Below are 21,237 nucleotides of genomic sequence, written 5' to 3' on the forward strand. Positions count from 1 at the left end.
AAACATAAAACTCTGAAAGCACTACAACTATTATTTGTTTTATTATTAGCTGCGTTTATGCGTTTAATTTTCGCTCAGACCGTTGAATAATGCAAAAAAAAACTCAGATTTAGTTCAATTTTCAGAGTTCATCGACTTAATTTTGGCTGCGAGAGTTGCTGGAACATTGACAACAAGAGTTAAAGAATGTAAACATGGATCATTAAAATAAAACAACGCAGAAACATTGAAAACATTTTTATATACTCATCTCTTTTTTACATTCCTATTGTATTTGTGTGTACTCGTTGTTTATTTTCTTTATGTTACCGACATTTCCAAAATGCGATTTAAGTAGAGACTAAATAAAAACCGTAAACTTCTGTTGCCAATTTTCATCGCATAAGATTTGTGAATTGGCGATAAGCTATGCTTTCCACTAAGCTAGTGTGCTTTTTTTAAAGGCTTAACGACATATGTAAGCCGAAAAGTACTTTTGTACAAAAGTAAAAGTATTTGTATTCTCGCTAGGTCAGTGGTTTTGTGAAGAGAATATACAAATTTGTTCTTCAACCAAAATTTAAGTCTTATGCATCATTTTTATAAGTTTTTCAGTTCTACTATTTATTTATATCTTATCTTTTAGTTATAGCGACAAGGAAAAATCTGTGAGGGAAAGTTCTAACTACAGTTTTTCTGAAAGTGCATTGTGGGTTATTCATAGATATTTGCTAAACTTTTTAGGCTATTCATAAATAAATGCAAATCTAAGTTAAGGGCTAAACCTGAATAACCAAAAACATAGAAAATGCTGTGTTCAAGTAATTAATTTCGCAGCCAAACTTCATAATTAATTTTGTTGGTGTATAAAACAGCTGAAAGACTAATTCATGACAAATAAATGTTACGTTATCACTAAGTTCCACAAAATATCGATTGATACCGCAATTACAGAAGATATGGATATTTTATATTAATATTCCCGGTAAACTGTAGACCTTTATTATTTCCACCTATTATAATTAATTCGATGTTAAATAATTCAATGCAGTATATTGTAGATAAAACAGCAGTTAAGTTATGTTAAGGTATTACTATTGAAATAAACATAACATACATTTATAAAAAACATGTACTTGTTCATAACAAATTAAGTCTAGTCTAAAAAACCTTAACCTTGTTATACACTCTTTCTGAACACATCTTTTCTGGTTTTGGTTGTTAATGCCATCTATCTGTAACTCAAAGAAAGAGCAAAGAAAAACAAATTCACCACAATCTTCCGTTTTAACGTTTACCGTAATTCATTCACAAACGAAAATTGTTTGCTAGAATTAATTTGTAAAAACCAGAGAGAGATAGAAATATCAAATGTCTCGATTCTCTCTGCTCTTCGAGGTGAAAACATGTATCACCGATACGAATTCAACACGCTATAAAAAATGAGAGTAAGAGGTTCCAAAGGGACGGAGACGAGGAAATTTGGCTCTCTCATTTAGTTTTTTCTCTCTGGCGAAGCGTGATGGCTGACTGGTGGTATGAAAGAAAATATAAAACTATTGAAATAACTGAACAGTGCGTTTTAAAAATAAGTCAGGGTATACTCGCCTTTCTCAGACTCTACTCTAAAACACCTTAAGAGTAAAAAAGTGAGAAATAATAAAATATGTTACGATGCATTGTGCAGGAGCAATAATAAATGTAAATAATTACAAGCATCGATATAAAATTCGCGATCGCCATTTCATATTATTTTGGTTTGACCAATTTAAAACACTTGTACAAATTTAATTTTAAGTGACATATACTTAAAAGATAAATTACATTTTTGACAGTTCACAATGCAGTTTAACAGATTATATACTTTGTTCTTAATATGAATTACGACATAACTGCTCATTTAAAATATCAAGAAATGGCATGTTTATTACTTTTTAATTTTGCAAAATAAGGTAATATATAACGGAATTTGCTGGAGACACTAGGTTAAAATACTGACGCACTTCATAAAAACAGATTACAGAAAGTCCCATAGTCTAGTAATAAAAACAAACCTGCGATCATCTTCGTGAAGATACTCGTTTTTTTTATCAAGCTATCAAAGCCACTTTAGTTTTATAACATAGCTACAGTATTTCTATAACCAGGTTCTTTAAGATAGATAGATTAACATCTTTATTTCGATAATAAAATTACATTAATTTAAAGCTAAGAATATAAGGACATGGCGTTGTTCCCGTATGCCTGATAGACATTTCAGTTAAAAATAGTTTAACATTATGAAAGTTTTGTTTTGTTTTTAGTATAAGAAAATAAAAACTGATTTTCTTAGTGATTTTTCTTAACAATTTTCAAATGTAACAGATGAATAATTTATTAACTTAAATAGTTATAAAGAAAAGATCAATAAAACAATTTTGAAAGATTTTATATTCTTTAAAGATGTGAATACAATTTTGACATGATTTGAAAAACAAAAATTTGAGTTTAAATAGCTCTATTTTTTTCAGTGATTAGAGACTTAAATAAATCAATTTTGCCGTGGTTTGAAACACAAAAAATATTAAATTCTCAATCGCCATAACTGGATACATGACCACTTAAAAGCTATACTTCAATAAGCTAAAGCATGTTTGCAAAATTTAAACAGATGCGTCCAACCACTCCGGTCGGAGTGCCGTTTCAGATTCTGAATATATATCGGTGCTATTCCCGATTCAACATGTATGGCGTACGTAGGTGTAGTGTTAGGCAGTTTAAAAAGTCTTTTAAAAAAGTATCTCTGTAAAGTCTCAAATTCCTCTATTTGAGCGTATCCAAAGGCTTGGAAACCGTAACATAAGCAAGTATTTATTGTTTTGTTGCAGACTCTGTACTTTGATGAGAGGTCGATAAGTTGGTTGCTAAAAAAATTGGGCAACTTCAGGTTTAGGGCCAGTTTGGCCTCCCTGGTTTTTTCTTTCGCTTGATTGCTCCAGTTTAGGTTATAGATCATCAATACACCCAGCGGTTATTTTATAACCTTCAATATTAAACTATTCGGAGTATTTTTGCTTTGAGGTATTTGGGCCTATTTGATGAGTTCTTTTATTTTATTATGTAACAAGTATGAGCTGTCAAAAACTCTTGTACGAATCGCATTTGTGGCATTCAGCACACTAAGATCTTTCATAAAATCGGTTATGAATCATACAAAATAAAAATGACATTTTTGTGACTTGATAAAAGATCGAATACTATCGATTTGAACTTGTACAAATTATAAAATATTATTTACCGTGAGAATTTTGTTTTTTGTTTTGTTTTCGACCGAAATAATTTCTAGCAGAATAACAGTTTTGGCAGCATAGGCTCAATTCTTCCGAAAAGCTGTCCGGAACTTTTCTCCGGTAGTTTCTTAACGCACCCGGGCATTTCGTTTAAGGACGATCACGTACGTTACAATTTTTGACAACCAGCAGAGTGCTCCTTTTTTTCGGTTTTTATTTCCACTACGGTCTCATGGTGGAGCAAATTACAAATTTAAATAGTGTTCGAAATATGTAAGAAAATATTAATTTGAGTAAATTTTTTTGTGGGTACTAATCAGCCCTATCATGAATTCCATCGTAATCGGAAATTTTTACGAATCCCGAAAAACTGTATCATGAAATCCGTTCGTAGTGGAAAATCTCACACAATTTTGCATTACGAACGGATTTCATGATACAGTTTTTCGGGATTCGTACAAATTTCCGATTACGATGGAATTCATGATAGGGCTGAATAATTCTTAAATTTGTTTTTTTCCAGAGCGATCGCAAACAAGCACACAACTGAACGAGCATCTGGTTAGCTTTGTGAATTATAATACTTTCGAAAGCAACTTGAATCTTCGACGAAATGTGGGTTGTTGGCAATTTTTGGCTAATAGCTGGCGCTACTGCTGATTATGATTCTTTAAATTGATGTACCATCTTTCTATACGAGCAATTTTACACAAACTTATGGACAAAGATCGATGAGTAGCCTCCCAAGGCCCTCATGTTTTAACATTTGTATTATTATTATATATTAATTGAACATGTAATTAATTACCGAATTATAATAAATTTTATAAGCTACTGGCTGCAAAGACCTATAGCTCTATATTATACTTTGGTTCTTTATTTCAATATTTTGAATGTATGTCTGCATTTTAATATTTGGATCATGTTTTCCATTTAATATGATATTGATGATTGGTCTAAGAATATAATATATTTTCTCTATTGGTCTGAGTCTGTTTCAGCCGGAAAGCAGACCTTGAAAGAGGCGGGTGTCTGCGGTATGGCCAAGTTGATGATTTGTAAGTTGGTAATTAATAATAATAATGTGGGTAACTTCATCCGCCAGATTATTCCCTCGAATGCTAACGTGGCCACGATTCAAAAGCAGTTTAATCTGTTGGACCGTTATAAATAATAATATAAGTAATAATGCATAAATAATAATGTACAATTACATAAGCTGTTTCTTTGCATCTTAATTAGCCGTATGAATGGCGAAGTATTCTGCTATAAAAATGGAGGTGTTTGTGAGAATAATACAAACAGATATCATGTTGAATTCTTAGTGGGTAGTTGCAATGGAAAGGTTGTCCGTAAACATGTTATTCCAATTTTTCGCCTTGAGCTCGTATAAAATACTTAGTTAAAGTTTACAGCACACTTCATTGTTTCTATTGGTTTTCCAGCGCATATGATACGCATTTCACTATAAAGAAGTATTAGCCAAGGGTGTTCTAGAGCCGTTGAATCTTTCATTTTCAGTTGATTCTGTTTCGGAAGTCTCATACTATCTTATTCTTCCTTGTTTGATTCACTGTGAAGTTTACTATTTTGCCCATTAACAAATTGATTGAAATAAATAGAAACGCCATCAAACGCCATCTTAACATCGGCGTAAAGTTTCTTGATTCACTGTTTTTTACCGTTATTTTAACTAACTATGCTCTAGTGATGCATTACCCTGCCCTTAAATATGTTAAACATATTGTTCGCGCTTTTAGGAATGCCCATCAGTTTTGAACGTACTGTGAAGTAAAAAGATTCGTTCTTAAGCCGTACTACGCGAATATGGAAGGTTTAATCCGTCATTGCAAAGTTCATGAATTCAAAACCATTGAACAGCGATTAATCCTTTCTAAACATTTACTTTTTTAATGATCACACTGGACAGGTTTAGGAGACATAAGGGACTTGAAAGTAAGGCCAGTTTCAAATATCTGATTAGCCAGCTGCCAAAAAATGCCTTCCAATTAAGGCAACTTTATTGGAAAGTTGTCTGGAAAGTAAGTCAAGAAAAATCTCCCTAACTATCAAGTCAAGTCAGCTTATGTCAAAATGACAACTGATCATGTTTTTTCAGTCAAGTAAAAGCTGAGCTTTACCTCTCTATTATTTATTTATTTTCTGCACAATTCCATTTAATGTTTTCTGTAAAAGGATTCCTTGTGAATTAAAAAAAAGAAATAAGTAATATTTCTTTACAATACAAAACGTAAAGGACTTGTAGCTTGTCCGAGGAGTTCTTGTACTATGAACTTAAAGTAGAGGTTTGTGAAGTGAAGCTCTGAATTTGAAATGCATGACACTTGGAAAACTAACTAGTTGCATTGGTCAAAATTTAGGTTCAGAGAATGAAATTGAATGCAAATGAAGTCTCTTATGTTGCCTGAACCTGCCCACTGTCTTTTGCATATTAATAATATACAAAACCCTACTAAAAAACAAAAGTTAGTATAATTTGTTAAGAGATTTTTAGCTTAAATAACAAAGACAAATAGGTACAAAGAGTTCCCGTGTGAATTTGTTTGTATAAAGTATAATATCAAAATTTAGTCAGATAGTGCGATGGGATTAATCCCATCCTCAACAGAAAAGAATATAAAAAACAAATAAAATCAATTTGTTTACTTTTTTTTTTAATTTGTATTTTTCTTTTTTGTAGACTATTGAAAATTAAATTGAGATGTAGGTACGTTTGATGAACGTCATATACATTTTACATGTATTTTCTATTTACTGCCCTTATCTCCCCCTTAAACTATTTTTTACAATATAAAGTCTTCTCGATCTAATAATTCGATACTTGCATTTACAGAAGATTAATTTAAGATAGAAGTTATTCAGTTAAGTTAAATTACAACCTAAGATTGATAGGATGTTTTCAGCTTTTTACTTCGACGTCTAAAGTCATGATCTTCCCCATCTGAACTATCAGAACCCTGCTCTGGTTTGACATGTATTTTTGATGTATTCGATGATGGATAACCACCATCTCTGGCATTTTCTAGCAAACGAACTGAAATTAAACAATTCCAATGTTTAGGAACATTCAGAAAGGAAATATTCACTTTGTTTTTGAACTTACTTTGAGCTTCTAATATTGCATTTTGTTTTTTGATATCTTCGACATCTTTTTGGTGGGAGTGGATTTTTCTTCGCATCATCTGAATACACTCGGCAGTCTTCTTCAGAATCTGTGCTCGACTTGCCTATATATGGAATGAATGTACAAACAAATTCTATTATTTTCAATCTGTCCGGGCTTTGTTAAACAATTTTATTTTTGGCTGACTACTTTTTCGCCTTGCAATGATGGAACCGCCTCTCGGAGACATGTAAAGCTGTCTTTTATGTGATCTCTTCTCTTGCGTTCAAGGGCATTGTGATGAGCTCGTTTTTCCGCCTGCAAAACAAAATAAAATAAAGAAAATCCCAAAACACAAGACGCATTAAAAAAATTGCCAATTTAATCAATAATTCACTCAATACCTGTGTGAAATTTTGTGCACCAGCATTTCTTTGTTGCATTCGCCCACTATCGGAATCATTATCATCCTAGAAATGCAAAGAAATTTTCCAATTAAGTCACAATTCTGTTGATTTTTCTTTTACATTAAAATAAAATGCAAGAACAAAAATTCAGACAGAACAGTCTTTCACTTACGTCACTTTCGATATCAATTTCTCTATCGTCATCACTCATATTTATCAATTAATTAATAATTTTGATATTTAGATTTTCTTTTTAAATGATTTTTTTTAAATATTAAAAATGCAATTGACAGGGAAAATTAAAATGCAATTAAAATTAAATTTATCAACAAAACAATTTTGCTCTAAACGAGTGCGAGATACGAGAAACCAGATGATGACATGTGCTCATTTTGATGAGGTTTGATGTAATAACTTCAGATTCAGTGATGCCAAGATACATTTTATTACCTGTCCCACGAATGATGTTAAACATAGCAACTTTTTATTGCTTTTTTTTAATCTTCGACACAGAATGAACTAATATTGGAAACAAGGATTAATTAATGGTAATACAATGGTGGAAAACCTGGTTTAACCAAAATAGTCTTTTTTATTTTTTAATTAAAGTTAACTATAGTTGTTATTTCAAAATTGCTCAAGTGTGTGTTTGGTATTTAGTAGAATCATATAAGAACGACTTTTAAAAAACTAAGCGTAGTCATGAAAAGCTTATGGATTGTGTACAATAATTAAAAAATTAAAAAATTAGGTGGTGCGACAGTCCGTTTGAGAACTAGGGCCTAGTGACTGACAACTCTAAACCATTCCTGTGTGCGAGTACTGTTGTCAGGGATGGAAGGGACTTACAGTTTTAAGCCGAATCCGAACGGCAAATTTGAGAAAGCAGAATTACTCTTGGAGAATTTGTCAATTCCTCGCAAGAGTCAGTCCCGTGAAAAAAACTTTAGGTGGCATAGACAGGGATCGAACCCACGACCTCTCGCATGACAGTCCAACGCACTAACCATCATGCCACGGGTACTACGGTGTACAATAATTAGCTCACACAAAATTTTGCACATAGAGAAATTGATCTAACTACATATATTTCTCGGTACATGACTGTTTACCTCCGCCGGTTTACCTCGTATATCTCTCTATGAGTTTGCATGAACCACACATTAAATGTCAAAGAAAAAACGTCAACATTTAATAATTTCATAACAGTTATCAGTTAACCTAGAGATACAAAAAATAAGCAACAAAAGGAAATTTGATCAATTATTTAGAAAAATTTCTTTGATCAAAATAATGGTTTGTATATGTTACTAAACAAAATCATTTTTAAAATAACAGTTATCTCAAACAACTCCTTTTTTTATTTTGATGACAATAGATTTGACAAATGTCGTTTGGATTATTTTCCTAAGCAAATTCGTTTTGAAATTGTATCGGTTTTGTGTAAATAATTTCCCATACCAATTTTGACAGTTCATTAACCAATCAAAATGTTTTAATTCTTTGTTGTTTTGCAAACAAAAAGAACAAATGTTTGTTTGTAGATTAATTATTGACTTTGAACGTTTAACTATTTCAACTCATGTCTTAGAGATTGTGAATTTTTACAAATCGTAACTATTTGACACTCCAACAATAAGGAACGCTGTAAAGAAGTTATATTGTGACAAATCATGACAATCTTTATTTTAAGGAAATGTATAATTCAATAGTAGTTAACTATAGTAAGAACATTGGTGTTTCTTTGCCTAAAATTGTTTTCACCAAAAGGGTACTGACATTTTGACATACTAGATATATGCATATATTATAAAATGCCTCAGCCTATTTTGTAGGTTTAGTGGAAAAAAATGAAACTTATGTATGTCTTGTTTTTATTGACAATTTTGTTTTTAAAAATAAGAACAAATATTGTATTTAGTTATTTCCAGAAAATATCCTCATCACTAGTTTTGTTTCCTTAAACGCCTCGCAACAAAGTATAAATATGTAATTTCTCTTTCACAAATTAAAACTATTTTCATCAGAACCTGAATAGATGATAAAATAAATGATACAAAAGCATTTGATTCTGATTCTTCGTTGAGGCAAAAGTAAATAAAAAAATAGACACCAGGTAAATCTATCCCCTCAAAAAAGAACTGTCAAAAAACCTTTATAAGCTCAGAAGAGCCAATCTTGAGAAACGTTGGAACAAATCATAGTTCTTAAATTTCATTAATAATCATGTTCTATCCTCTACAGAAAATTATTTTATTCCGAAAATCAGACATTAATCCCGCTGAATATGTCTTAAATATATAAATTCATTCGGTAAAACTAGGTTGGGTTTTCACCCGCTCTTTAATCGACACATTTTACTTAGAGCTAAAATTTATTCTAAATCTAGTGAATTTACTATACAAACTCAATCTTCTCAAAAGTAGTTTTCAAATAAATCTATACTAATATTATAAATGCGAAAGTAACTCTGTCTGTCTGTCTGTTACTCAATCACGCCTAAACTACTGAACCAATTTGGAGATATTTTGATACCCGAAAAAGGACATCCGACATAGGCTAAAGCCTAGTACATACTTCCTCGTGAAGTGAACGTTCGCCAGTGGAGAAAGTGAACTTTTGACATTGCTCACTGGTACACACTTGTGAATACACGTTGTGAACATGAACAAACCAAATGTCAAAGCTTCACCAACAGTTCCCGTACATTTTGCACGTGAATTGCCCGTGAACGAAAACTCTCCACTTTGTTCTCCACTCAGCTTCACGAGCACGTTCACGGGTGAACCAAAAACTGAAATTTGTATGGGTTCACGAGATGGTTCACAAGTATGTACTAGGCTTAACTTTTATCCCGGTAAAATGACGCATTCCCGTGGATAAATTCAGGTGGGCCAATCACTTTTAAGCCTAAACTACTGAACAGATTAAAATGAAATTTGGTAAGAAGATAGTTTGAGACTTACAAAATTATATGAGTTACTTTTGAACTCGGGAAAACAACCATTTGAAAAATAACTTTCCCCGGAACCTGGTCGCTTTCACTCCAAAATTGCCAAAGGTTTGAATAATATTGGGATAAAATTGATATTACGGGAAAACAACGCATTCCCAACCCTTATGAAATAAGTTAAACTTATCATACACGTAAATTAATGCGGGCTTCGAGCTCCACGTACCTAGAGCCCTCAACGCTAGATGCAAACTGTGATTCCCACCAACTTCCACAAATAATAATTTTAAACCTAAACTTTGTAATGCTCAAAATTTCATTGCCAAACACGAGCCACGTAGGTACAACAAATAATTCACTGGGTCTGACTTCTACTTCTGATAATTTTGTTTCGGCTGAGGCGCGGGGCGAGTGTGCGGGTGGGGTCACACGCGGTTGGTGAGGCAGGTGGCGGCGATGGTAGGGCGATGCGGGGTAGGATGCAGACGAAGTCGCGGGTAAAAGCTAGTCTACTATAAATGTACTTGATTAAATGCTTTCATTGAAGTGTCATGTTGCTTTTTCATCAAAACATGGTTTGAGGTGATTAAATTTCAAAATAATTCTTGATTTAAAAAATGTTTAACGAAGAAAGAAATATTTTAACTTTGGGATACTTCAAACTTTAAAATCTTCCTCACCAAAGAGGAATGGAAACCCAACAAAAAACATAAGATAGAAACACAGTCTATTCACATCGAATACAAAATCGGACAAATAACAATGTTGAAATTTGTACCAAATTGAAACCTTGGTGAGGCAGGTGGCGGCGATGGTAGGGCGATGCGGGGTAGGATGCAGACGAAGTCGCGGGTAAAAGCTAGTCTACTATAAATGTACTTGATTAAATGCTTTCATTGAAGTGTCATGTTGCTTTTTCATCAAAACATGGTTTGAGGTGATTAAATTTCAAAATAATTCTTGATTTAAAAAATGTTTAACGAAGAAAGAAATATTTTAACTTTGGGATACTTCAAACTTTAAAATCTTCCTCACCAAAGAGGAATGGAAACCCAACAAAAAACATAAGATAGAAACACAGTCTATTCACATCGAATACAAAATCGGACAAATAACAATGTTGAAATTTGTACCAAATTGAAACCTTGTCAACAACATCACTGAAATTCACTATAGAACAGTGCTAATTTCAATGTTGACATTTCTACCATAGTAAAACTTTGTCAACAAAATCACAGAAACCTACTCAATCAGATTCTGTGGGAGATACTATTATTAAACTCACCCACTCAATATTTACAGAACCGAAAATAGTCCGACAAAATCTGGATCAACGCTGCGCTGGTGAAAGCATGTGCTGTCAAAAATAAACTGTGAGAAAAGTCAAAAACCCCATTTTTTCTCAAATCTCTAATCTTTACCAAAACAAAAGGTTGATTTTACTTTATTTCATGTAAAAACCAAAATTCATTCCATTTAATTTTGAATTGGTGATGAAACCGAAGCTCAAAGTAAAGAAATCTGCTTCGAAGCAATCAAAACTGAGGCAGAAAGTATTCAAAAAATATCTCAAAAATAAATCCAACCGCGTTGGTGGCAACAAAACGAAAAGAACTTTTACTTCTTTCAAATCACAAAACAGAAGCTATTCTCAACATCTACTGCAGATGGCACAATATACAACAAATCAGGTAGTAAATATTAATTATGTATAGAAAATTATTATATTTTAAAATACTTCTTATCGAATAAAATGCGCGTAATTTAAGTTTTTATCATTTTATTTTCATTCATAAAATTTTGAAAATACCCTCCGTGTGATGACATATGCGAGGCATGTGCAGAGGCTTTTCTCCTCTGTTCGGTTCGCTCTTGCTTAAAAGAACAACCCTTATCGGTCGAGGGGTTGTGAATTGTTGTAAGGGCTTGTCACTCCAGTTTTCGCTTACCATCGTTGGTCTTGGTATAAATCAATTTTATTTTTATAAATTTAATCTTGGTTTTCTCGTCGTTGTCTTTCTCGGGTGTTAATATATTATTTTCGAGTTAAAATTTTGTTATAAAATATACATAAATATACAACAATGGAAGAAATCTGGATGAATGCCTGTAGAAAGTTGGAAATATCGGACGATATAGCTCGCACATGGTATGAGAAAATTCGTCGGAAAATGGTTCAAGGTTCTGGCCGATATTATCATAATTGGGAAGAACTTTTACTAAGGAAACAGGAATACCTTGGAGAAATAGGTTCTTCTTCGTCGACAATTGTGTTTGCTGTTTTCTTTCAATATTTCGAATTCGATGGCAAAAGGAATTGTGTTGAAAAGAATTGTGAAGCATTTGAAGAGTTTTGTTCTGATGCTGGACTAAAAGATGTAAGTAGAAAATGTACCCCAACTATGAGTGTTCATCCTTCATGATAAAGTGTTTTTTTTTTTTAATTTTAAGGAACACGTCATAAAATTAGTAAAAAAGCTTCTTGGTGATGAAACTATAGATGCACTTCCTGGATATGAGGATGAAATCAATCTTCTCCAAGATCTAGATCTTGTGGTATTAGGGTAGGTATTATGAAATCTATTTTTCAGAGCACATCACTAATCACCTCGATAATAGTTCCTCTCCAGAAGAATACAAACGTTATAGGGAACTTCTACGGAAAGAATACTCTCATTTAGATGATTCTAGTTACACAAAAATGCGCCTAAAGGTTCTTATTTCATATATGAGTCATTTTCTTCGAACGAAATAAATTCACACATATGGTTTTATATTTTAGGTTTTGCAAACATTTCTTATGATTCCGACGATATTCTCAACAAATGAGTTTCAAACGAAATTCGAAGAAACAGCTCGTAAGAACGTAGATACCGAAATTAAAGATTTGAAAAATTCATCAAACTGAGGATGCTATAGCGATTTTCTTTTGTTGGTCCTCTTTCCCTCCAAAATATTGTTGCTGCAACAAGATATTTTTTAGTTAAATTTTCTGGTTACTCTTACTGACATATCGGATATATAATATGCAGAGGTTTTCCTTAGTAGTTCGCATCCGAATGCTTTTATTTTTCTTTTAATTCTTAAAAATTATATGTGGTATACGTAAAAATTTAATTATATTTATTGCTTGTATATTGTTGTGAAACTAATTCAAAAAAGAAATAAATTGTACTAAGAAAACCCGAAAACCTTGTTTTATTCAAAGTAAACCAAGTTGAAAATCATCAAAACAATCACAGAAATCAAGATAAAATAAGCTGTTTTTGAAAATTATGTAGAAAAAAAAAATTAAAGTTGTTGAAGGCTAAAATTGTCTTTTTTTGTTTAGACTTTCAAAGATCTTCAAATATAAGTTTTTGTAGAATATAAATGAAATAGGGTAAACGCACTAGTATCCTTAAGGTGTTAGTATCTGGACACTTTTTTGAGACTAAATGCCACTTATAATTTTAACATATTTTTAAGAACAAATTAAATGAACAAGTATTTATTAACTTATGATAATAGAAATTAATTAATTTTCTTTGAAATGCATTAAACTAAAATAATTATTAAAGAAAAAAGATAAATTAATTTAATTTTGTGGCTATTCTATTCAATGTCTAGACACTCAAACATTGAAATAACATATTCTCTTAATGTTGTCTAAATGATTCAATTCAAATATTCATTTATTGCAAGTAATCATTATAAATTGTACAAAATCTCTTATGAATTTTCAAGCATTGGCTTAGCAGTCAGCTCGACTGGTAAATTGGACACACTCTGATGAAATGAAAGCAATCTTCTTTAGCTCTCAAGTTACATAAATTGTAAATTGGTCAAAGCTTCCGTTGTGTGGTGTTCCTTTTAAATGTAGAAGTTCGATTCATGATTTAAAAATGATGGAAATGTCTTTATAGGAGAAAGAATCTTGGAAGTAGTTCTTGTCAAACAAGTTATAATTAAGCTGGCTATAGAGTAATCTGCTCTCCGATTGACGGGCATTTTCAATCATCTGATTTCGGTTAGATTCATCAAGTCACAAGATGATTTCGTAGAATTTGGTCTGCACAACTTCTCCAGAAGAAGCGCATCCTATTTACCCTATTCTCTTCATATAGAGTTCGTTCATCGCTAAGGTATTTAATTCCATTATTTGTAAAGTCATATCGTCCTGCAATTACTCGCACACAATAATGGTTGAGAGTTGGAAGTCACTAGGCCCTGGTTCTCTACGGACTGTTGCGCCACCTACTTTATTTATTTGTTTCGTTTAATTGTAAGTCTATAATTTGTGACAATCAACATGGTTTTGTTCAAAATAAGTCAACACTTACTAACCTCTAATTGTGCCATTAAACTTGAACTTCCCAACGTTATCGTTAGTTGGGTTTCGTCGTACTTATATATTAGATCATACAGCCTGGTTTTAGGAATGAGCGGTCATCATATTTTTATACCAACTCTGGCGTACCACAAGGTAGCCACTTAGGACCTTTACTGTTTTTTTTGTACGTTAACGACTTACCTTCTATTTTTAAACACTCATCTGTTTTAATTTATGCTGATGACATTAAAATTTTTAAACGTATTGACTCACTTGACGACTGTTTACTACTACAAGATGACCTTAATAGTTTTCGGGAATGGTGGAATTTAAAAATAAGCCTTTACTAAACATAGACAAATGTAAATCAATGTGTTTTACACGCAAACAAAATGTTTCGACTTTCAATTATCAATTAGACTCTTTTTATTTGACTAAACGCTCTACTTTCCCTGAACTAGGTATTATTCTTGACTCAAAATTGACTTTTACATATCATTATGACTATATTATTAAAAAAGCAAATAAGACACTCGGATTTATAAAAAGGTTGTTACATGATTTTCGCCACCCATATATTCTTAAACTTCTTTATATATCATTTTTAAGGCCAATATTGGAATATGGCTGCATGATGTACGCTCCCTTTTATTCAGTCCATGTAAACAAAATAGAAGGAGTACAAAGAAGATTCATGCGCTTCTGCCTCCGTTTCTTCCCATGGTCCAATAGGCTCGAACTTTTACCCTACAATCATAGGTTCACGCTCATAAATCTTTCATCGCTTTCTAAACACAGAGAGTACATTCAGTTTTATTATAGAATTAATCAATGGGTCAGTCATATCACCATCAACTTTGGAAGAATTAAACTTAATTTATAGCCTTTTAAGTATTAGAAGACAAGTTCCTTTACGTGCTATAGCAAGCAGATCGAACTATTTCAAAAACAGCCCAATGAACCAATTGATTTAGATTTACAACAAGTTTTACTTTTTGGAATATTCCGTAAGCGATGATTTTAAAAGTAAAACATTTAAATTACATTTTTTCAACACTTCAGTTTAGCTTTTTTGCAAATAGCATTGTAAATCTATAAATCTAAGAATAAATATAATAAAAGTCTTAAATTCTAACTTAAGTTTGTTTAACGAATTCAATAAATAACGTTCTTCCACCAATTCTTATTCCGAATTTCGTAGAGCATCATTATCTTACACAACCCAGTTTCCCGTAGACCAAGCAATTTAATTATATAATCAACCTGTGACTTTAGAATTAAAGTAAAAAGTTTTGGAAGGCCTGTTTCCAAAATAATTGAATATTTTGGTGCGGTTAAGGAAATATTGAAAATTTTCTTTCAATCTTTTTATTTCTTCGTATTCTTGCATAGCCCATATTTGTCACGCATGAATGCATTGAAAATATTATATTTTGTTGAAAGGTATATGTGATCGTTAGAGAAAATCTTCTTCCAAGTACCATTAATAAAGCTTTGTAAAGTTTTTGCTTTTTCTACAAGATTTTTGCTATAATCCAGGGTTGAATTTAGTAAAACTCCCAAATACTTGTATTCTTTCGATATTTCTAAACAACTTTTATTAAGTATCCAGGTGTTACTAACTTCACTCTGATTGAAAGGCGAAAAGATCATTACTTTCGTTTTGTCTGTGTTGATGTCTTACCCCACTTGACACAATAGTGCGTAAGACGATTTACTATCAATTGCAGGGTTTCTGCTGATTCGGATAACAAAAGAAGGTCGTCATCGTAGAGTAATACATTTATTTCGATACCCGCAATTCGGGCACCTCCTGGAATGTGCGTAGCTATATCATTAATAAAAAGAGCAAATAGAGGAGCACTGAATAGACGTCTACTCCAGTAAGTGATTTAAATGGGTTTGAATATGTTTTGCAATCCCAGACTGCAACTTCAGTATCTGTGTACAAACTTATTATTTGGATGAATTTCGTTTGTGGGATAAAACAATTTTCAAGTGTGTCTTTGTTTTCAAGATATTTAAGTGGATTTAGATTTTTTTATTATTTTTTTATTTAGGTTTTTATTTTACAACCAATATTTGTAAAAGTTTAAAAAAGATGAATAAGGGTATACCTTCTTTGTTCTTGAGTCGAAAATCGCAATTTTTACCAGTTTTTGGGTATTTTTTTGTAAGGTTTACGTTTTTTGTATCGTAAATGTTTTAGTTAGTTAGTTTGAAGCTAAAATATTTTTAATTTTTTTCAAGATGTAACAACCCCAAAGCAGTTTTTACTAAATTTTATTTCTAAAAATACTATCAATTTGATTGTTTCGCAAAATTTTATCGGATATCATAAACGTTAGTCTTCGATGCATACAATTATTTTGAAGGTAATATTATGTTTTGTTCGTAAAATATTCGAGCTGACAAATATGTTTTTCGGTTTATAAGGTTTATTTGCAAAGTATACTAATTGAAAACACGTCACAGGGTATAATATAAATTAAATTTAAGTTGCTGGATTTATTATTTCGGGAGATAATTAAGTTCAACTAAATTTTTCACTTTGTTTTAAGATTGCTATAGTGAAAATAAAAGTAATTTTTGCATTTTTCGATGTTTGTAAAACAAAATGTATTTGAAGTCTATATCTCTGCGGGTTCTCAAGCTACGACCTACTAAAAAAGGCATCCCGGTCTAACCACCGTGCATACACGCATACTCAGAAATCTTTCTGAAAACCTTTGCTTTAGATTTAACCTTGTAACCTTGAAACATCGAGAAATGTAAAAAAATTTAGTTCGACAATTTGGACTAATTAGAATATAGATTTCTTTATGAAGTTAAATAATAGCATTTACTCAAAACGAAAATACTTTAAACTTAATACAAAATGTTTGTGTCCGGATACTAAAACAAAATCGTCCCGGAACTATATTTGTTTGTCTTACTTATTTGAAAATCTTACTTTTTAACTTCCCATAGGAAGTTATTGTAATGGGTCCGATTTGTCAAATTGAAAATTTTGACATTTCTCGACGTTTCAAGGTCCCTAGAGTCGAAATAAAAGATTTTTAGAAAGATGTCTGTGCGTGCATGTGTACGTACGTTTGTACGTCCGTACGTCCGTACGTTCGCGACGTTTTTTTCGTCGTCCATAGCTCAAGAACCAGAAGAGATATCGACTTCAAATAAATTTTGTTATACAGATAATAAGGCAGAAAGATGCAGAAAGGGCTCTCAAGAAAATTGCGTGGGTGGTTTTTTTACCATAGCAGTTTGAAAAAAAGGTGAAAATTTTGGTTAACCCTGAATATCTTACGAACCAAAAACGCTAGAGACTTGAATTAAATTTTATATAATATATTGTAACGTGACACAAAACAGGTATATTTTTTGAAAAAAATCAATATAACGGTTTTTTTTATAAATCAATAAAAGTGAAAAAAAAAATTTGTCACCTCCAAAATTTTACGACCGAAATATGATTTCATCTCTAAAACAATTTTGTGCAACAAAGAATAATGTTTTTGATATCTGATAAAATTTTGAGAAAAATCTAATTGACAGTTTTTTTTTACAAAAAATAAAAACCTAAAAAAAAAATGTATAAAAGTTGGTAAAAATTGATTTTCGACTCAAATATCTTTTCAAAACTTTGAGATATTGGCTTTAATTTACTTTTATCTTTCAAAACATCTTGTTGTCAACATTCAGTTAAAGTTTGAAAAAAATCGATTTGACAGTTTTTGTACAAAAAATTAAAAACCAAAAAAAAATTAACAAAAGTTCGTAAAAAATGATTTTCGACTCAAATATCTCTTAAAAACTTTGATATAATAGGTTCTAACTAATTTTTTCTTATAAGAAATATTGTTTTCAACATTAGGATAAATTTTGAGAAAAATCGAATCAACAGTTTTTTTTACAAAAAATAAAACTCTAAAAAAAAACAATACTAAAACTTGGTAAAAATATACTTTCGGCTCAAATAGCTTTTCAAAAATTTAAAATATTGGCTTCAAACTTATTTTATTTCACAATAAATATTGTTTTCGATATTCAGTAATTTTTATATAAAAATCCAACAGTCCGTTTTTTCATAAAAAAAAAATCTACAAAAAAAAGTGCGCAAATTTGGTAAAAATACATATAGACAAACTTTTAAGCAAGACAAATCGACAGACGGGATGGGATATATAATAGTGCGTTTATCCATACGAATGTTTTTTAGTAAATTTGATCAAAATACCATAAACACAATCAAAAATTACATTTTTTTCATAAGCAAGTTGAGCCGTAAGGTTTTAAACAGAGTTTCTTCTAAAAAAAATGCGGACCTTAATCAAAACTACGGAATTCGGAGGTTTCTGATCCATCAATATTCTCCCTCAGTATTCTAAATAAAAATGAGAAATGTTGGTAAAATTTACAAATTTGTTTCGAAAAGTCTGTGTCCTCAGAAAATTAAAAACCCAAACAATACTCAAACTTTTAAAATTTATTTTAAGACAAATCGCTATACAATATTCAGCCTTATTACGAGATCAACTATCAGTTAATAATTGATATTTTTCAATCAATTACCAATATTGTTTTCAAAAGAATTCCAAAGCTGTAGCTAATACAAAGTGGGAAAATATTGCCCTAAAGCTTAAGTCCTTCAAAAAAATATCGATCGAATGCAGATTGTGGCTTCATCATTTATCGATTTTTGCAATCAAGCCATTTTCTCGTTTCCGTCAAGAAAAAACATCACTTAAATGATTTTATAAACAAATTTCTTTGCACGTTCCTCTTCCTCTCCTTCGTGAGAGGAAAAACACACAAATTAGAGTTAACCGGAATGGCACAATATTTTATTAATTCATTTTCTCAATTTCAATTGATACATTCCATTAACCGTCAATCAGTTGATGGTTGATCTTCGTAATAACAATTACAATTCATTAATGATGTTTCAATACGAAGGTGTTTTGATATATTTTTTTAAAATAAACACTTTCTCAAATTAAAAAGAAAAATCTTAACTGTCACAAGATTTAAAAAAAAAATGATTTTCTTTTTAGAACTAAATTTCACTTGATAATTTGTATAGATATAATAATGTTTATGTACAAAAGCCTTTTTTATACAAAATTAAGCGTTTTATCTTGATTTCGATTGGTAAGTATTTAGGTTTTTCAAATTTTAATTTGTTTTAATTTATTACTTTCTATATTATGCACATTTTGTATCGCTTACATACAAACCTCTGCACGAGTGATTAGAAATGAAATTATTAATTCATTCCAATCTCCTCTAATTGTGCATTATGTGCATGCTTGAAAAAATATATTTCTATTTATTGACATTTTATTGTTTTATTTAAATTATAAAAAAAATAGCAAACTGACGAACCGCAAGCGTCAACAAGTGGAGCTAGTAGCTCATCAAAAAAATCGCCCAACAAAACACCTATTCGAAGAAAACCTTTTGAAAAATTCAAAGACAAGAAACACAGAGAAGAACTTATTCAGGTTATATTAGATAGCATTTAATTTGTCACTGTATATTAATTTCTTAGTCATATCATTCTAGAAACACAAGTTAAACTCTAGAAACAAATTTGTGCTGGGAGCCCAAAGTATCAACCAAACCATATTGAAGAAAGTTGTTCATCAAATCAAAAAACGAAACAGTCAAATAAGAAACGGTAGCCATAATAAAACCAAAAGCCCTTCAAAATTTGTTAGAAAAGGTATGCGAAGTGAACGTGGTGAAAAAGACACAGTCACAGGGGAAACTCCATTAGATGACGATTGTATTTGCATTGAAACAAAACCAGAAGTCATACTGATTGATGACGAAACTATTGCACCTGTAAATGTTGTAAAAGAACTCGAAATGAAATACCTGAAATTTAAACAATATGAACCGATTGGAAAGATTCGTATGGAACAACAGGGCTATGATAATATTAAAAACAATCAAATGATAACTTCAACACCAAATGCGAGTCGTTTGAATGGTAGGAGTCTATATCGAGTTCCTTTTCACGAAGACACAAGCTCCAGCTTTAGTTCGATGTCATCGAGTACAATTTGTTGTAATACAGATGATGTAACTATTGTGGAAGATGTAAATAGTCAGACTGCGGATGTTATTGTCATTGACGATACACTAGTTCCTCGCCCTAATAGGTCGTCTCTGAAAAGGAATAGATCAAGAAATGATGATTCTGTAATATTCGTTAGTGAAAACTTTTCAAATTCTCGCACACAGTCATCTTCAGCTCCTGCCTTTATACCATTGAATACACCAGCAGAAGAGGTAAGTTTTGAATTACCTTTTGATGTTCTATCATTTTCTTAAAATTAAAAATAAGAAAGCTAACAAATATAATTTCTCTTTATAATTTTCATGTTTGCGTGGAAAAGGTTCAAATTAGGTTACCCACCGCAAGTGAAAAATCACCAAGGCTACCAAGGAAAAAACAACGCAATGCGCTTTTTACGACACAGGAAGAAAAACAACTGAAGCAGTACAATGAAAATGCGTACAATCCCAACAAAGATACATCCAAAGAACAACCACAAAAAAGATTTGTCATAGTTGACGGAAGTAACGTAGCCTACCAGTAAGATATTGTTTTACCTTCAAATAATAAATTCTTTATTAACAAATTAAAATTTAGACATGCCCTTAACAAGGAGTTCTCAGTTAAAGGTCTTAAAATATGCCTTGATTATTTCGCTAAAATCGGCCATGAAGTGAAAGCTGTTGTCCCACAGCATCGTTTGCAAAGGCAAAGATCGACAGATCCAAGTGAATTGGATTCTCTACACCGTGAGGGTAAAATTGTTTTTACACCATGTAAAAATTTACCCGGTAAATCTTCAACATCTTATGACGACAGGTAAGTTTTTTTGTTTTCTTTCTCTTATCAGTGCACAAAAATCTTTAAAAAACATTTTTTTTAAAAAAACAGATTTATTCTGCAATTAGCATCGGAACTAGATGCAGCCGTAGTGTCGAATGATAATTACCGTGATCTTTTGAATGAGAATTCGGCGTTTAAAAAAATTATCGAAAATCGTGTCATCGGTTACACATGGTGCAACGATGTATTCATTTTGCCAAAAGATCCTTACGGCAAATGGGGGCCTACGCTTGATTCAATTCTAAATCGATCCTAAAAATAAAAGTTTTGTAAAAAAAACAAAAAT

The 21,237-nt window shown here is 31.4% G+C and overlaps 3 protein-coding genes and 1 long non-coding RNA gene across 5 annotated transcripts; 3 read left to right on the plus strand and 1 right to left on the minus strand.

Annotated features, from left to right (window-relative positions):
- Nucleotides 1-3,381: 3,381 nt before the first annotated feature.
- LOC129948951 (uncharacterized) lies at nt 3,382-4,114 on the plus strand. The gene is made up of 2 exons (XR_008781983.1): nt 3,382-3,521; nt 3,772-4,114. It is a non-coding gene; the product is annotated as an uncharacterized LOC129948951 (long non-coding RNA).
- Nucleotides 4,115-5,904: 1,790 nt separating this feature from the next.
- On the minus strand, nt 5,905-7,171 carry LOC129948946 (protein max). Of its 2 annotated transcripts, none has more exons than XM_056060102.1 (5): nt 6,952-7,171; nt 6,777-6,842; nt 6,583-6,690; nt 6,373-6,496; nt 5,905-6,303 (listed from the first exon to the last, which is right to left on the minus strand). In XM_056060102.1, the coding sequence occupies exons 1-5, from the start codon at nt 6,988-6,990 to the stop codon at nt 6,149-6,151; spliced, it is 492 nt and encodes a 163-aa protein (XP_055916077.1). In that variant the 5' UTR covers nt 6,991-7,171; the 3' UTR covers nt 5,905-6,148. The 2 variants fall into 2 exon arrangements, with proteins under 2 accessions (XP_055916077.1, XP_055916076.1); XM_056060101.1 differs by having other exon boundaries at nt 6,580-6,690.
- Nucleotides 7,172-11,117: 3,946 nt separating this feature from the next.
- LOC129948938 (NEDD4-binding protein 1) lies at nt 11,118-21,234 on the plus strand. The gene is made up of 6 exons (XM_056060089.1): nt 11,118-11,423; nt 19,417-19,548; nt 19,610-20,341; nt 20,449-20,648; nt 20,706-20,927; nt 21,000-21,234. The coding sequence occupies exons 1-6, from the start codon at nt 11,226-11,228 to the stop codon at nt 21,205-21,207; spliced, it is 1,692 nt and encodes a 563-aa protein (XP_055916064.1). The 5' UTR covers nt 11,118-11,225; the 3' UTR covers nt 21,208-21,234.
- Nucleotides 11,503-12,923, plus strand: LOC129948943 (uncharacterized). Its single transcript, XM_056060094.1, has 4 exons — nt 11,503-12,110; nt 12,184-12,296; nt 12,352-12,445; nt 12,515-12,923. The coding sequence occupies exons 1-4, from the start codon at nt 11,817-11,819 to the stop codon at nt 12,638-12,640; spliced, it is 627 nt and encodes a 208-aa protein (XP_055916069.1). The 5' UTR covers nt 11,503-11,816; the 3' UTR covers nt 12,641-12,923.
- Nucleotides 21,235-21,237: the final 3 nt, after the last annotated feature.

Source organism: Eupeodes corollae, chromosome 3 (genome assembly GCF_945859685.1).
Source record: "Eupeodes corollae chromosome 3, idEupCoro1.1, whole genome shotgun sequence".
Classification (NCBI taxonomy): domain Eukaryota; kingdom Metazoa; phylum Arthropoda; class Insecta; order Diptera; family Syrphidae; genus Eupeodes; species Eupeodes corollae.

Coding starts and splice junctions, on each gene's coding strand:
- LOC129948943 (XM_056060094.1), top strand. CDS start 11,817: ATGGAAGAAATCTGGATGAATGCCTGTAGAAAGTTGGAAATATCGGAC. Junction 12,111..12,183: donor CTGATGCTGGACTAAAAGAT/GTAAGTAGAAAA, acceptor TTTAATTTTAAG/GAACACGTCATAAAATTAGT. Junction 12,297..12,351: donor CTAGATCTTGTGGTATTAGG/GTAGGTATTATG, acceptor CCTCGATAATAG/TTCCTCTCCAGAAGAATACA.
- LOC129948938 (XM_056060089.1), top strand. CDS start 11,226: ATGAAACCGAAGCTCAAAGTAAAGAAATCTGCTTCGAAGCAATCAAAA. Junction 20,342..20,448: donor TGAATACACCAGCAGAAGAG/GTAAGTTTTGAA, acceptor TGCGTGGAAAAG/GTTCAAATTAGGTTACCCAC. Junction 20,649..20,705: donor GGAAGTAACGTAGCCTACCA/GTAAGATATTGT, acceptor ATTAAAATTTAG/ACATGCCCTTAACAAGGAGT.
- LOC129948946 (XM_056060101.1), bottom strand. CDS start 6,990: ATGAGTGATGACGATAGAGAAATTGATATCGAAAGTGAC. Junction 6,691..6,776: donor GTGCACAAAATTTCACACAG/GTATTGAGTGAA, acceptor TTTGTTTTGCAG/GCGGAAAAACGAGCTCATCA. Junction 6,497..6,579: donor CATTGCAAGGCGAAAAAGTA/GTCAGCCAAAAA, acceptor TTCCATATATAG/GCAAGTCGAGCACAGATTCT.